At 35.9% G+C, this 14941-nt stretch overlaps 1 protein-coding gene across 1 annotated transcript in view; it reads left to right on the top strand.

Moving 5' to 3' along the window:
• Window positions 1-14941, top strand: part of LOC138702713 (uncharacterized) — a 48673-nt gene that overhangs the window by 22222 nt on the left and 11510 nt on the right. The window contains exon 2 of the mRNA XM_069830032.1: window positions 4111-4242. Within this exon, the coding sequence (XP_069686133.1) occupies window positions 4111-4242 (132 nt within the window). The remainder of the gene's footprint in view (window positions 1-4110; window positions 4243-14941) is intronic.

Here is a 14941-nt window from a genome sequence, read left to right as displayed (position 1 = left end):
GGATCATCATGGCAGAGCACGGTGAATCTAGCAAAAGAAGGGATAAGGAGACTCGATCTGATAGGTCGTGGCACGACAGATACTTTATAGCTATAATAAATGATCGTATAATACAATAACATTATTATTACAGCAAGAAAATATAATATTGAAAGATACTACGAAGCTAGGCATGCTGTCACGTACGAGTATGATGAATTAGAGGAAGAACGTTTCGAGAAGTCTGAATATCAAAAGTAATCGAAAGCGGTTTTTTTAAAAATTATATTTTGTATGATGATTTTTTCTATGTTATTGATATGTTATATTTTATCGATGTATTAAAGTTTTTCAAGTTAACTCTGATTTATTTTTATTTGTAGATTCAGTAGTTTTCTTTAATGTTTCAAAAAGGGAACGAAGTTAGAGGCCAGGAATCAAGTTGCTGTTTTAGCTTGCTACAAAATCGCATACTTAATTGCGAGGGAATGCAGCCTATTCTCAGAAGGACCTTCCGCGAAGCCGTTCTTGCGTAATACTGCTGTTAAATTTAACATGACCTACGTCTCAACTCGAACTGTAAGGGTTACGTTTTTGTACAAACTTCTTACGACTGCTCATCACTAGTGGCGAAACACGGACGAGCTGGGTCGCACAGGTCAGACCGCATTGTCCTAACACTTCCTTCTTATCATGTTGCAGTACACTCCGTCTCAAAAATCGCTAACATTATACACGAAATGTGTTAATTATGTAAATGATTTTACTTATAAGTATATGGTATTATTGTACTACAATTAATTATCTTTAAATTAATTATCCACAATCATTAAAGTTGCTCAACACAAGATAGGCCTGTTGTCTCTTCCTCACTCGGTTCTTCTGATCAGAGCTCTTCCTCAGTCGAACTGTGACTAATATTTTCTATACCTTCAATCAGAAACTGTTCAGTTGTTCAGTTGTTTTCCACTACAATATTTTGTTTTTATTGTAATGCTGTTCCTCAATTTTGTCCACATGTCGGCATATGGGCGTATTGTCATTTTTCCACTCCTATTTCTTCGAACCGTTTATTGCAAATTAATACAGAAATCCGGCACCGCATAGCTCTGTCACCTGAGCCGCTTACCAGCCGATCCGGAGTTGCGCTCGGGCGTGGGTTCGATTCCCACTTGGTCTGATTACCTGGTTGGGTTTTTCCGCGTTTTTCCCAACCGTAAGGCAAATATCAGGTAATCTATAACGAATCGTCTGCCTCATCTTGCTATCACCAATCTCATCGACTCTAATCTAGTAGTTGATACAGCGTCCTCCCCAAAGGTATTTTTTTTTCCGGCCTCCCAACTAACACCATACATTTCTGGATTTCCTCATACGTGCTACAAGCCCTGCCCATCTGAAACGTCTGGATTTACTATTCCTAATTTTGTTAGATGAAGGATATGGTGTGTAGTTCTACGTTGTGTAACTTTCTCCATTCTCCCGTAACTTCATCCCTCTTAGCCACAAATATTTTCCTAAGCACCTTATTCTCGAACACTCTTAGCCTCTGTTCCTCAAAGTGAGAGTCCAAGTTTCATAACCATACAGAAGACCCGTAATATAACTGTTTTATAAATTCTAACTTCCAGGTTTTTTGAGAGTAGACTAGATGACCAAAGCTTCTCAACCGAATAATAAGACTATTCCTATATTTATTCTGCGTTTAATTTTCTCTGGAGTGTCATTTATATTTGTTACTGTTGCTCGAAGATTTGAACTTTTCCACCTTTTCAAAAGATAAATTTCCAATTTTTATATTTCCATTTCGTACTATGTTCTGGTCATGAGACGTAATCATATACTTTGTCTTTTCGGGATTAACTTCCAAATCGTCTATTTACTTACTTCAAGTAAAATTCACGTGTTTTCCCTAATCTTTTGTGGATTTTCTTCAAATATATTCATGTCATCGGCATAAACAAGCAACTGATGTAATCCGTTCAATTCCAAAACCTCCCGGTTTTCCTGTACTTTCCTAATGGCATAATCTAGGTCTAGAGCAAAGTTGAAAAGTAAAGGTGATAGTGCTTCTCCTTGCTTTAGCCCACAATGAATTGGAAAAGTATATGATAGAAACTATACGGATTCTGCTCTACGTTTCACAGAGATACATTTTAATTTAATCGAACTAGTTTCTTGGGAATTCCAAATTCAATAAAACTATTATATGGAAATGTGCATTAGAGAAAGGAAAATGGTTTTCCAAGTATGCAATGTTATAGTCTCAAAAAAATGCTTTAAGTAAACTTTTAGAGAAAAGGAGAAAAAACGGGAAAAATTATCCATTTATAACATAGTAGGAAAGAGCAATTTACATTCGTTCTATTGTCGATGTTGTTCAGTTTCTAATGTCTAATCAGCTGTCATTAAGAGATGATAGAAGATGAGGAATGTTGGGCAACGATTGCAGTGGTTTCTTTTTATAGCTTTTTTAATTTTCAATAAATAAAGATAAAAGATTTGCTGAAATAGCAACATATACAATTCAAAATGCCAAATACACTAGCCTAAACCTTCAAAATGAAATAATTCTTGTAATGGCTGACACACTTGTCGAAACAACAATGGACAGAATTAAAAACAGTGCCTTTGTTTCAATATTGGGTGATGTTGAAGATCTGGCAATTGCTTTTCGACATATGTTTAACATGAAGCCTACAGAAAGGTATACTGCTGTTTTAGGGCTTAAATCTTAAGACGAAGAGAATATAGATGGTAATATTTTGGAGACACTAAGAAAAGTAGGATTGAATTTAGACCAAATAATTGTACCCTCATATGATGGTGCGTCAGTGATGATAAGTAGGTCTGGATGTGTCCAAGTTTTAATTTCAAGAGCTCTCAATCGCCACATTATATTTCTTCATTGCTTCAGTCACCAGCTTCTTTTGGTTACTGTTCATAGAACTGGAGCAGTCCCTGATCAATTCAGGGATTGCTCCAATTTTATTATTTGATATATGTGAACAGTTATATGTGTTCTGAAAAAAAAGTCGTAGTGCTGAAATTATGAATGCTAAACTTTGGAAAGGTTAATGACACAGGTCACCTCCAATTACTTCGAGTTATGAAGTCTGAGAAAAAGCATTTTTTCTACTCTTTTCACAGTTTGTCACCAGCATATGATAACTTTGGAAGTCATAAAATGGAAGCAGTTGGATTGCTTAAAGAGATATAAAGTCTCGGTTTTTTTAATAACTCGGCCTTTTTTCATAAACTTTTTAAAAAAACCTAAACTAGAATTAACCACATCACAATGAAGGAAACGCAGTCATACAGTATCCCAAAAGTATCAAGACAGTATTGATGCAAGTGTGAATTTTGAGCCATCTTTTGAGAGTGAAGCGCAACACTTGAAAAGTACTGTATTTTATTCAATGTTGGATTATTGCAGCTGGGAGTTCCAAGCAAGATTTCAAGGGAAAGAAAATGTGACTCTTGTCTGTCCCCACCCAAATTTATGATGCCCACCCCTCTCAAATACAATAAGCAGGCTATGGGCATGCGGCTGACTACACTAAGGTTCGCTGCATTCCCAGGTTTAAAGCAGGCAACTCCCCCCCTCCCTCGTCCTTAGACCAGCCCCCTCCGTGCCTCGGGGAATGCTATGTAATGATGACGAAATGATGCAGATGCTTAATATGGGGGAAAAACTCTATTGATAGAATTAATAGTCGAATGGAAATTTTCATCTGCATGTCCTAGTCACGAAATAATGGAGTCCATCTCTGTAATGATCTTACTGGAGGTTTACTGGAGGTTAACTCAGAAACTAAACATTTCCGGGCCATTGCTCACATAACCTAATTCATCTCTACATGTTGGGAAATGACTTTTTAAATTTTCCCTCTACTTTTGTAAACACCCTGTGTAACATAATAAGAATTTTGGCATCAGCGGATATACTGTAAAAAATATTATTTTGGTTAGTATAACGAACAGTTGCTTTCGGTCGTAAGATGTTATTGAACATATTTATAAGATGAATTTTTCATTTTTGTCTCCTCTACAGTCCCTAAGGTTTTGTAAAACTTATTCTGTATACAGGAGATAGATATACTACATATTAACAATTTATGATTTTCGTAGGGAACTTCGAAATACAGATGGAAGAGCAAATGGATTCGGTTTATCCTTCACTTTATCCACTAAACAGGAGCCTAGCTGAAGAAGTTGAGAGATTGTTTTCTAACTGCTGTTTGTCACTTGAAACTGAAGGAGGTAAGATATTTCAATATAATTTCTTAAATGATTAGTTGATATTACTTTAATTTCTACACTTAAAACTTATTACGATAATTAATTGTCATTATTACAGACATTATTCTGTAGGACAAATTAATAAAATCTTTAATATTCTCATAGCTAGCAGTGCATATTACTGTGCACTTAACTGCGGAATCCCGGCCAGTCAGTCACTCAGTTGAGTGCGCCCCTTGTGTAATGGCAGTTGACTTAGACATGAAACGTCAACGTATTATGCCTAACTTGGAGTCAGGCCACAAAGGGAAACACCGATGGAGGATAATTCGATCCGGTGCTGTGGATTGAATTCGGCGTAGCTCAGTGGTCAGAGCGCTTGGTACGTAGAACCAAGGACCCGGGTTCAATCCCCGGCGCCGGAGCGAATTTTCTCCTCAAATATTAATTGTCAATATTACAGATATTATTCTGTAGGACAAATTAATAAAATTTTAAATATATTATTATGATAAGTTTTTTCTTGACCAGAAATTCTTAGTCAAACGTAATTTCAATGTGCTTAGGAGTATGAACTTGTTATTAACTGGTTTTATTTTGTTACTTATTTCATCATCATCATTATTATTATTTTTAACAGCTCTCCTTTTTATTTTTACATATAATTTCTCTACATAATCACTTTTCATAAATTTGATATAAGCCTACTTTTCATAATATATTAGTGTCCACAAGTGCTTATTGTTCGGAAATAATAATTATAATAATAATATTATTATTTATAATCTAATTACGAGGCTATTCCAAAACTGTCGACATTGTTGAACCCACGGATTGTGGTTTAGGGCCCTTACACACAAGCCGCTTTTTGCAGTCGACCTTAGCGGCTTGTCGCGGGTATGCAGTCGGTAATGTATTTAAATGGAAAACGCCAGTTGCTTTACACACGAGCGCTGACCCCGACTGCAGCCGCTGTCTTGCAGTCGATCCCTGCGACTGGCGGCAGCGTTTTCTGCTTACACACGGACGACTTTTAGCCGCCAAGGTCGGCGACACGCAGTGGTCCAAACGTAAATCTAACTGGATATAATTAATATATTTTCACCTATTTAACAGATTATCATGTAACTTTGTACAGTAGTTACAAGTAGTACTTTTTTTTTGTATACAAACTCTGATTATGTTTGTACCTGCATAAACGAAACTACTCGCTATACTAGGAGGTGCGTTTAGAAAAAATTGATAACTTTTTTCCTATTTAACAGATATTCATGAACCTCTGTACAGTAGTTACGGGTAGTAGACTATATTTGTTTTGTATACAAACTTTGATAACGTTTTTATAAGGGAAATTACTCCTTATGGGATGCACCTAAAGAAAATTAATAACTTTTCTCCTATGTAACAAATTTTCATAAAACTTTGTGCAATAGTTTCGGTTTGTATATTTGTTTTGTATACAAACTCTGATTACGTTGGTACAAGGGGAACTACCCCTTACAAAGAATGTATTTAGAGGAAAATTAATAACTTTTCTCCTATTTAACATATTTTCATAAAACTTTGTGCAATAGTTTCGAGTAGTCTATTTGTTTTGTGTATAAACTGATTACGTTGGTAGAAGAGGAACTACCCCTTACAGGGGGGTGTACTTAGAGAAAAATTAATAACTTTTCTCGTATCTAACAGATTTTCATGAAACATCTTTTAGCCGCCAAGGTCGGCGACACACAGGGTCCAAAATGTAAATCTAGCTGGACGTAATAACGTTTCTTCTATTTAACAGATTATCATGTAACTTTATAGAGTAGTTACAAGTAGTACATTTTTTGCATACAAACTCTGATTACTTTGTACAAACGAAACTACCCGCATGTAGAGAAAATTAACAACTTTTCTCCTATTTAACATATTTTCATTAAACTTTGTACAGTAGTTACAGGTAGTACATTTGTTTTGTACCCATATACAAACTCTGATTACGTTGGTACAAGGGGAACTTCCCTTTACAGGAGGTGTATTTAGAGAAAAATTAACAACTTTTCTCCTACTTAACAGATTTTCATGAAATGTTGTATAGTAGTTATAGGTTGTGTATTTTTGTGTACAAACTCCGATAATGTTCGTGTGAAAGAAACTACTTCTTATAGGCGCTGAATTTAGAGAAAAATTAATAACCTTTCTCCTATTTAACAGATTTTCATAAAACTTCGTGCAATAGTTTCATGTGGTATATTTGTTTCGTGTACAAACTGAGATTACGTTTGTATAAGGGGAGCTATCTCTTAAAGAGTGTGTATTTAGAGAAAAATTAATAACTTTTCTCCTATATAACAAATTTTAAGAGGTATTATAATATTTATGAAGGTGTAATTGATGGCTCAATGACTTTGCATAAAAGGACGAAATCATTCTCCTCTAATTCTGTGAGGTTTACTATTTTCATTGCTGGTGTCGTTTGAGAAATGCTCCAGAACCTTCTCATGCTTTCGAAAACATAATTGTCTTGTATCGACCGAGGATAGGGTTATTCAGAAGTCGGGGTAGTTTCTAAAGCGCAGAAACTATGTGAAATAAGGTGTATAACTTCTCTAAAAAAGAAACTGAGCTACCCTAAAAAAAACTAGGACGTGAGATTCCTTTCTCCATATGGAGGAAAACCATTTATTAAAATCCCAGCATTTACGACATTTCGTAATTTAAGGAAGCGTTGTTACATTTAACAATTTCAGTTTTCTAAAATTTATATAAATTTGATTTGGATACAACTATTTCAGTTATGGGCTCTAAACAATGACTGCTAGGAGCCCCAGTATTTTCAGATACAAATCCCGTTTAACGGACATAGCCTACCTATGGAAGTGATATAATTACAGTACCTCGGGGGCGGATTCATATGCACTAAAAATGACAAAATATGCATGCACGTATGTTTAAAAAAACCAGGACATATGCACTAAAATTAACAAAATATGCACTATTGAAATAAAAAAAAAACTATTTTATTTCAAGGAATTTACTATTATTGATAGTTACTCTATTATAGTCTACATAAGAATATCGAGACACCACGAGTTGTTAAAGTTGCGTGTCCTTCAATCCACTGATAAGCAGTACACTTTCGGCACATTTTTCGTTAGACATTGTTGATAAAACTAATTCAAAATTAATTATTTTCGTGTGGCTAAGCTGTTATAAAATACAATCATGGGCGGAGAGAGAACAGCAAAACCATAAATCCCCATATAGAGAGATTATGGGGGACATAATTTACCTTCTCTCCCGTTATAGCTTGACCTTGGTACAGTATATCGGAATATAATCATTTAATAAAGGTATTGTAAAAGAAAGTAAAATTGTAACAAAATACACAGATAATTTTACTTTTTTTCCTTTTGTACGGAGGAGGGACCTGAAGGTTGCACTGCAGCCTGAGGCTTATTGTGCTTGCCATCCTATTCTGTGAATGACTGGGTAGCCGAACGGTCGCGCTCTTGTACAAGTACAGCACGCCGCACCGTGAACTTAATCCGGGCTATTGTATGGATGATGATATGTGAATTAATGATGGCGTAATGAGTCGCAGATCCAACACCGAAAATTACCCAGTAATTCTGCCTCAGTTGGTTGAGGAAAAACTCCGGAGAAACCCCAACCAAGTTACTTGTCCCAATCAGGATTTGAACCTGAGCCCGCTCGTTTCATGGTCAGACGTGTTAACCATTACTCCACAGCGGTGGACCAATTTTACATTTGCTTTATCTGTTTATTTAAAAAAGCAAGATGTCATATGAAATGTAAAAGCAAGATATCATATGAAATGTAAATTCTAATTATTTTATTTAATCTCGTCTTTAAGTTTACACATTACACCGGGATCACTTTTCTTTTTTCTGCATTGTTGTCCAGTATGTTATTTACTTGCAGAGTTCTAACACACGAGTACTAGCTGTTATTAAAAAAAAAACATTACAGTACTTCCGTTCCTCAAATGAGGTATAGAAATTCTTATACAGGGTGTATCTATATATGTGTCCATAAATGTGAGGGCGTATTCCTGACACCAAAACATAACAAAAAGTTCATATGAACATGGGTCCGCAAACCCTTCGTTAGGGAGTTATGGAAGGAATTTCCTTTAGTGGCCCCTTTATTCACCTCAAACTTGCATTATTCCCACTTTCTTCATTACAGTTGGTCACGACATTTGTTTTGTTTGCGTGCAAACGTTTTTCCACAAGGTAAGTGCCTCCCAGGGTACCTTTCTGCATAAAGTTGACGTGCTGCTACCGTATTCCTATCTGCTAGGTCATAAATGTCATTTTTTTCACTGAAACCTCTTGTGATGTGATGAATGTTACTGTGAATAACACAAAACAGAACAAAAGGCAATTAGACAAATAAAACAAATGTCATGACAACTGTAATGAAGAAAGAGGGGAAAAATGCAAGTTTGAGATTAATTACATAATCAGGGGTCTCTATAGGACATTCCTTTCATATAACTCTCTAACAAAGGGTTTGCGGACCCATGTTCATATGAACATTTTGTTATGTTTTGGTGTCAGGAATATGCCCCCACATTTATGGACACATATAGAGATACATCCTGTATATTCAGAAATTTAAAATACATATGCCTATTATAGTCCAGACACATGATCTGAAGACATTAATTCGTCAATTTAAGCACAGAAAGTTAATCATAAACAAAAGCAAGAAAAAAACTTTTGAATTCAATATTTTCTAACGTTAATTGACATGTCACCATAATAAAATGAAATATTCTGATTTGCCAGTAGGCAAATAAAACACAGAAAATTGCATTATCATATTTATATTAAGCATTTTCTTGACAGACGGCAAAATTCGATTTTAGCGAACCCAAAAGTGTCTTAGCAAAACTTTCTGTAACTTCCGCGCCGATCATTTTGCAGCGTTCCTGTGGCCGGGAGGAAAGAGAAGGTCTTAAGTCATTTTTTTGTGAAAAGGAGAATTTGATATATTCTGAAAGCGGAAACAATTCTCTACAATCTGGCAAAACGGTTAAAGTCAAATAAGACTCCTGACTGGATTTATAGAGCGTTACCAAATGTCTAAGTACTTTTTGAATCGAGCACACACAGAATAAAGGGCTTAAGAATATTTATTTCAATACTTTATTCCTTTTTATATTATAAATATCTCATTTTCACAAAAAATTAACTAAGATCTTTTTTCTCCCGGCCACAGTTTGAAGTAGAAGATAATGCGGCTTCTTGCTTTGATTATCTGTTCTTTTAATCTCAACTTCCATCCATCATAACTCAATATTACATATTTTCAGAGTCAGCAATGCATTTTTATGGAGTGCTTTGTTGATTTCCGCGAAATAATCACAATGATTCGCCGACAACAGTGCACTGTCTGCATGTTGTCAGATTGCCATAAAAAAGTGTTCAATGTCTGCGTTTTTTTCTGTATTCCATTTTCCCGATTTTCCGTGTTAAACTTGGTTTAAACACCAGATCTCTAAAAAAGAAAAAAATAACGAAATTTGTAAATGCGCGAAAAGCTGTAATATGCATTAACCCCTTAAATATGCATGTATATGCACTGTAAATCTTGACCTTTGGTTACAAATAACTTGTAATGCATTTATATAATGGTAGCATGTGGTTTACAAATAAGGAATAAAACGTGTAAATATGCTAAAATCCACCCCCTACTAATTACACTAATAAAAATCGTTCTAAATTACCCTAAGCCAATCTGTTCAATTATTTCTGCCTTAAATGAATAAATAAAATATTAGTTTCATGACTGAAGTAATCTAACATAAGACAGTTATTTTGCTTATATTTTCCCACAAAGCTTATTACAGTTTAAATAAAATAATGTTGCCGACACACTCTCGGGGAGAAAAAAATAAAAAGAGAAGAAAATGAAAATTCATATTTAAAATGCCTTCCAAATTAGGGACTAACAGGCATTTGAAAATGACTTTGTACATTCTTTGTGGCTTACTTTTTCGAACTTCATTCGAAACTATTATGCATGATAGAATTTTCTTAAATAGCATAATTCGATGTATCTGATGGTCTTTTCACTGTATGGGTTGTGAATTTAAGTAGACAGTTCATTATAAATTCATTGAGCGCTTTCTTGAGGCTAGAAACATTTCCAAGTCAGTTCGATTGGGTGCTTAGCTTTGTTTAGTGCAGGGTTGCAGAACTGAGGAAGAGCATGGGGAAAGAGTTCGTTCCCCATCCACAATCCCCGGGCCTTGAATTACGTATCTGTGATGTCCGCAAGCACACTGAATACACATTTCCTCTCCCCTATCATAACCAATGACGTGTGAGGGTGAAGAAAGGGATGAGTCACGTGTTCCCGACACAATTGTAGCACACTTTTGCATCCCTGGTTTAGTGGTTGCCAGAAGTGCCTCACTGGAGTTTAATAGGCCACAGTTTAACCCTTTGATAAAGTCGCCTTATAATATGGGGCTAAAGTGTCTAATAATTACGTTGAAGAAGAGTATAAATCGCGATACCGGCTCTATTTTTCATGTATTTGATTTTTTTAAATTGTCACTTCACTACAATTTCTAGAATAATTTACTTTTCATATAGCCTACATTTTTTTTAATCAGATACAAGCCTTGAGACCAGAAGAATTTATTCTTGGTATCTTTTTAAAGCCAGACCCAAAGAAAGGAATATGGAAATTGAACAAAATTCCAACAAATTTGAGATCTAGGGCTGCTTCCTGTAATTTAAGCAGTGTGTCCAGGAGAAACGGTAAATATCCTGATAAATCATAGTAACGATAATTTTGAACAAAAAAAGTTCATATGAATATCGAACGGTTATCGAGATAAAATATTTGAATGTGAAAGTAAAGAAAAAGAGTTTTGTTTATATATATATAAACAAAACAAATTATATATATATATATATATATAATTTAATGTACCGAAGTACATAAGATGTTTCCATGCAGATATTCTGCGTCATCGTACGATGAAAGAATAGTGGAACGGAGAAAAATTCTCTCCGGCACCGGGATTTGGACCCGGGTTTTCAGCTCTACGTGCTGATGCTTTATCCACTAAGCCATGTTTTATTCCATGTTATTTCTTCTTCAGTAGACGAAGATTTTACAATACATTCTCAAAAATTCCATCGTCCGCCTCAATAGTTTCAACTCGGTGTGAGAAGAAATGTTGCTCGTCGAAGATCATCGTGACGTTCCTTGACGCAGCAACTGCATCCATCATCGAGCGAGCATCTCGTGTCACTCGTATATTACCTTCACTTCTGTATACCCTATTTTATTTCAAGGAGTGCAGTTCGGTGGGTCCTTTGAACACCCACTTACAGATTTATGACTTCCTACACAAACAACTCTGACAATTCCATCCTGTCCCCTCGTCCCAACATTGCACAGTTGCCACAATCCTGGTGACCTTCGAAATTATGCAGTGAAACTGACGGGATTCTTGAAATTGGGAAAAGATGCGGCAACTCTGCCTCCACGTGGATTTGACGGGCACCTGTCAATTCTTCTGAACGAGGGTTGTGATTGGTTACTAACAAGAGAAGACAATATTTCCGTCACAGTAAGGAAGACATTTATTTATAACAATCAATTAGTAGGGGGCAGTAGGTCTGTCGGCAAAGTCTTTTCTATGAAACTGCACTCCATGAAAAAAAATAAAGTATACACTTCACGTCCACACCTGTGGAGTAACGGCTAGCGCGTCTGGCCGCGAAACCAGGTGGCCCGGGTTCGATTCCCGGTCGGGGCAAGTTACCTGGTTGAGATTTCTTCCAGGTTTTCCCTCAACTCAATATAAGCAAATGCTGGATAACTTTGGGTGCTGGACCCCAGACTCATTTCACCGGCATTATCACCTTCATCTCATTCAGGCGCTAAATAACCTAAGATGTTGATAAAGAGTCGTAAAATAACCTACTAAAATAAAAAAATATACACTTCACTTCCTTCATGCAACTCCATAAATAAAAAGTTCAATGAGTTGAAGTGTGGAAATGTTGGTGGCCAGAGAATTGTACTTCCACGATCAGTCCACCGATTTGTAAATTTGATGTTGAGATGGTTTCTTAGGCAGTGCCAATGACAAAGGACTCCGTATGCTGAAAGTACATAACACTCCGTGTAGCCAAAGGAACGTCATCTAGTAGTCCTGAAAATGTACAGTCCCCCCAAGAAAGAATGAGACGACTCTTGGTGATGCGAAACTAAGTTCTATAACGCGGTTCACAAGCAGAAGACGTCTGCTGTGCATGCGTATTTTCACCCTACTCCAAAGATACTCCAGTGGTCCCTGTTTACGTCCATGATATTTTATCGTTTATGGAAGTATGGAAGGTACTGTGTGACAAAAAAGTCACTTTCCAAAGGGGTCGTCTTCGTTACAAGATCTTAAAACGCAGTACTGAATTACTTTGGATCTCGTGATTCGATCTCCATGAAAATGTCAGTGTTGTTACAATACCAATTTCACAGTCAAAGATAATTAATTTTAGAACACAAGTTTATTATGCTTTTTTTATTAATAATAATACCAGGTATTGTGTGTTCACTGTATAAGACTTGCTGAACTTTGTAAAATATGTATAGACTAACTCGTCAATTTAATTAATACCGCTTATCTGTTTCATATGTGTTAAACATTGATTCTTTAGCTTTTCCTTCGATAATATCTTTCTTTGCGGCTAGTTTTATTGTATTCAAAGTGAAGAGTTCGGAAACAACAAGTGAAGAAAAGTTACTTAATTACATAAGTATTTTACTGTAGAATAATAAACCATATTGTAAATCAAGTTGCAATTAAACCTTCTTCTATTGCAAGATCTCACCATTCAAAGTTGACTGCCACCTTATGTTAATATGAAAACGGTAGTATTGAAGGAACATTATTTTCAGGAGTCGTAGGCCTAATAATTTTGATACTCAAGTGATGAGTTTATTTTCATACTGTATTTAGTTAGATACGCGTACGGTATATAGTTCTGCCACAAATACAAGAAAATTGTGTTTATCTGTATGGAATAATATCAGTAAATTCTGAATTGTGACTGTACGCTAGAAACCAGACAAATTAATGACATACGGCACAACACAACATTTTCACACAGACGTACGGTGGCAGTCAACTTTGAATAGTGACATTTTTATAAGTTATAAGAAGGTTTGGAACTGGTCATCCTATCCCATTATCTCCTGTCCTAGTTGTCTAGTAAGTGTTGCCTTCTTGGCAGGGTGCGAATTAAGATTTCTAATGAGGGGGGGGAATAGAATCCTAGATAGAGAATACCACATATAAAATTTATTATTATTATTATTATTATTATTATTATTATTATTATTATTATTATTCTCATTCTCATTTGATACGGCTCAACGCTTGGTCGCACTGAGTTGCTTGTCTTGCATCTTGATCATAATAATAATTATATCCATGAGGAGGCTTAAGATAAGTTGGTAATGCCTAAGTTATTGATTGTTGTCAGCTTGCCGATAATAATACATCAATATTATTTTCTTTGCTTACTTTATACTGTACTTTATAAAGTATACTCGAATTAAATCAATTACATTTTTGAGGAGGGATAGAAGTTATCCCTGGCAGGGATATTAATATGAATTTATGAGAGGGGGATAACTTTCCAAAAGGGGGGAAATCCCCCCATTCCCCCCGTTAATTCGCACCCTGCTTCTTGGTATCACTTGTGAGGATCAGACCTGTCTTCGGGTAGGACTAAACAACAACAATAACGACGACGAAGACGTTTGATTACAACTCGCTTCACAGCAGAGTCCTGCAGACTGGCCCTTAGCGCAGCACTGGCAGTCCTAATGCTTAAGCAGCCCAGCCCACCCAAGACCAACACTGCTTGGCGCGGCCGCTTCGTAGCCCAACAAGCTGGGTTACGCAGCCCAACTTAGCCCACCGCACTAATCCGGTGACGTCATCCCACCAGTTGATTGCATTCTACTCCTTTCCTGCTTGTGCTTGGCGTGTGGCATAAGCATACAGGACACAGTACAAAATTAAAATATTTTCCACTGATGTCGAACACGGATATAAAAACTGTCCCTATGATACTTTTTGAAATTTTCATCCGACTTTGTATTTTTAAACTTTCTAGCAGCGATTTTCTCCTTCACTACTTTTTATCTAGAGAGATTGTATTTTAGAAAGTATGCTTTCACGGCCGGTGTCTGTGATCTTTTTCCGGGCTGCTATTACACTGTCAAAGTTTTTTGCAAAGATCTTTTTATAAAATATATATTATACAATATATGACAGTGTAATGGGTTTTCTTTTGTAAAAGTTCCTTTGATAAAATATCTTTTATTAAATGTAAGTGCAGCTTGTTATCTTTGATAAAAGATTTCTATACCTTGAAACAAATATGGCGGAACGTAAATATAACTAGGTTGTTGCTACCACAAAAATTCTGATATCGGAGTATGAAGCAAATGAAATGTAAATAAATAATTTTTATAATATAATATTAATATTATTTGGGCTAATCCGGAAATGCATATAGAGTGTTAGTTGGGAGGCCGGAGGGAAAAATATCTTTGGGGAGGCCGAGACGTAGATGGGAGGATATTAAAATGGATTTGAGGAAGGTGGGATATGATGATAGAGACTGGATTAATCTTGCACAGGATAGGAACCGATGGCGGGGTTATGTAGGGC

Source organism: Periplaneta americana, chromosome 7, assembly GCF_040183065.1.
Source record: "Periplaneta americana isolate PAMFEO1 chromosome 7, P.americana_PAMFEO1_priV1, whole genome shotgun sequence".
Taxonomy (NCBI): domain Eukaryota; kingdom Metazoa; phylum Arthropoda; class Insecta; order Blattodea; family Blattidae; genus Periplaneta; species Periplaneta americana.
This window is presented reverse-complemented; position numbering and strand designations above follow the sequence as displayed.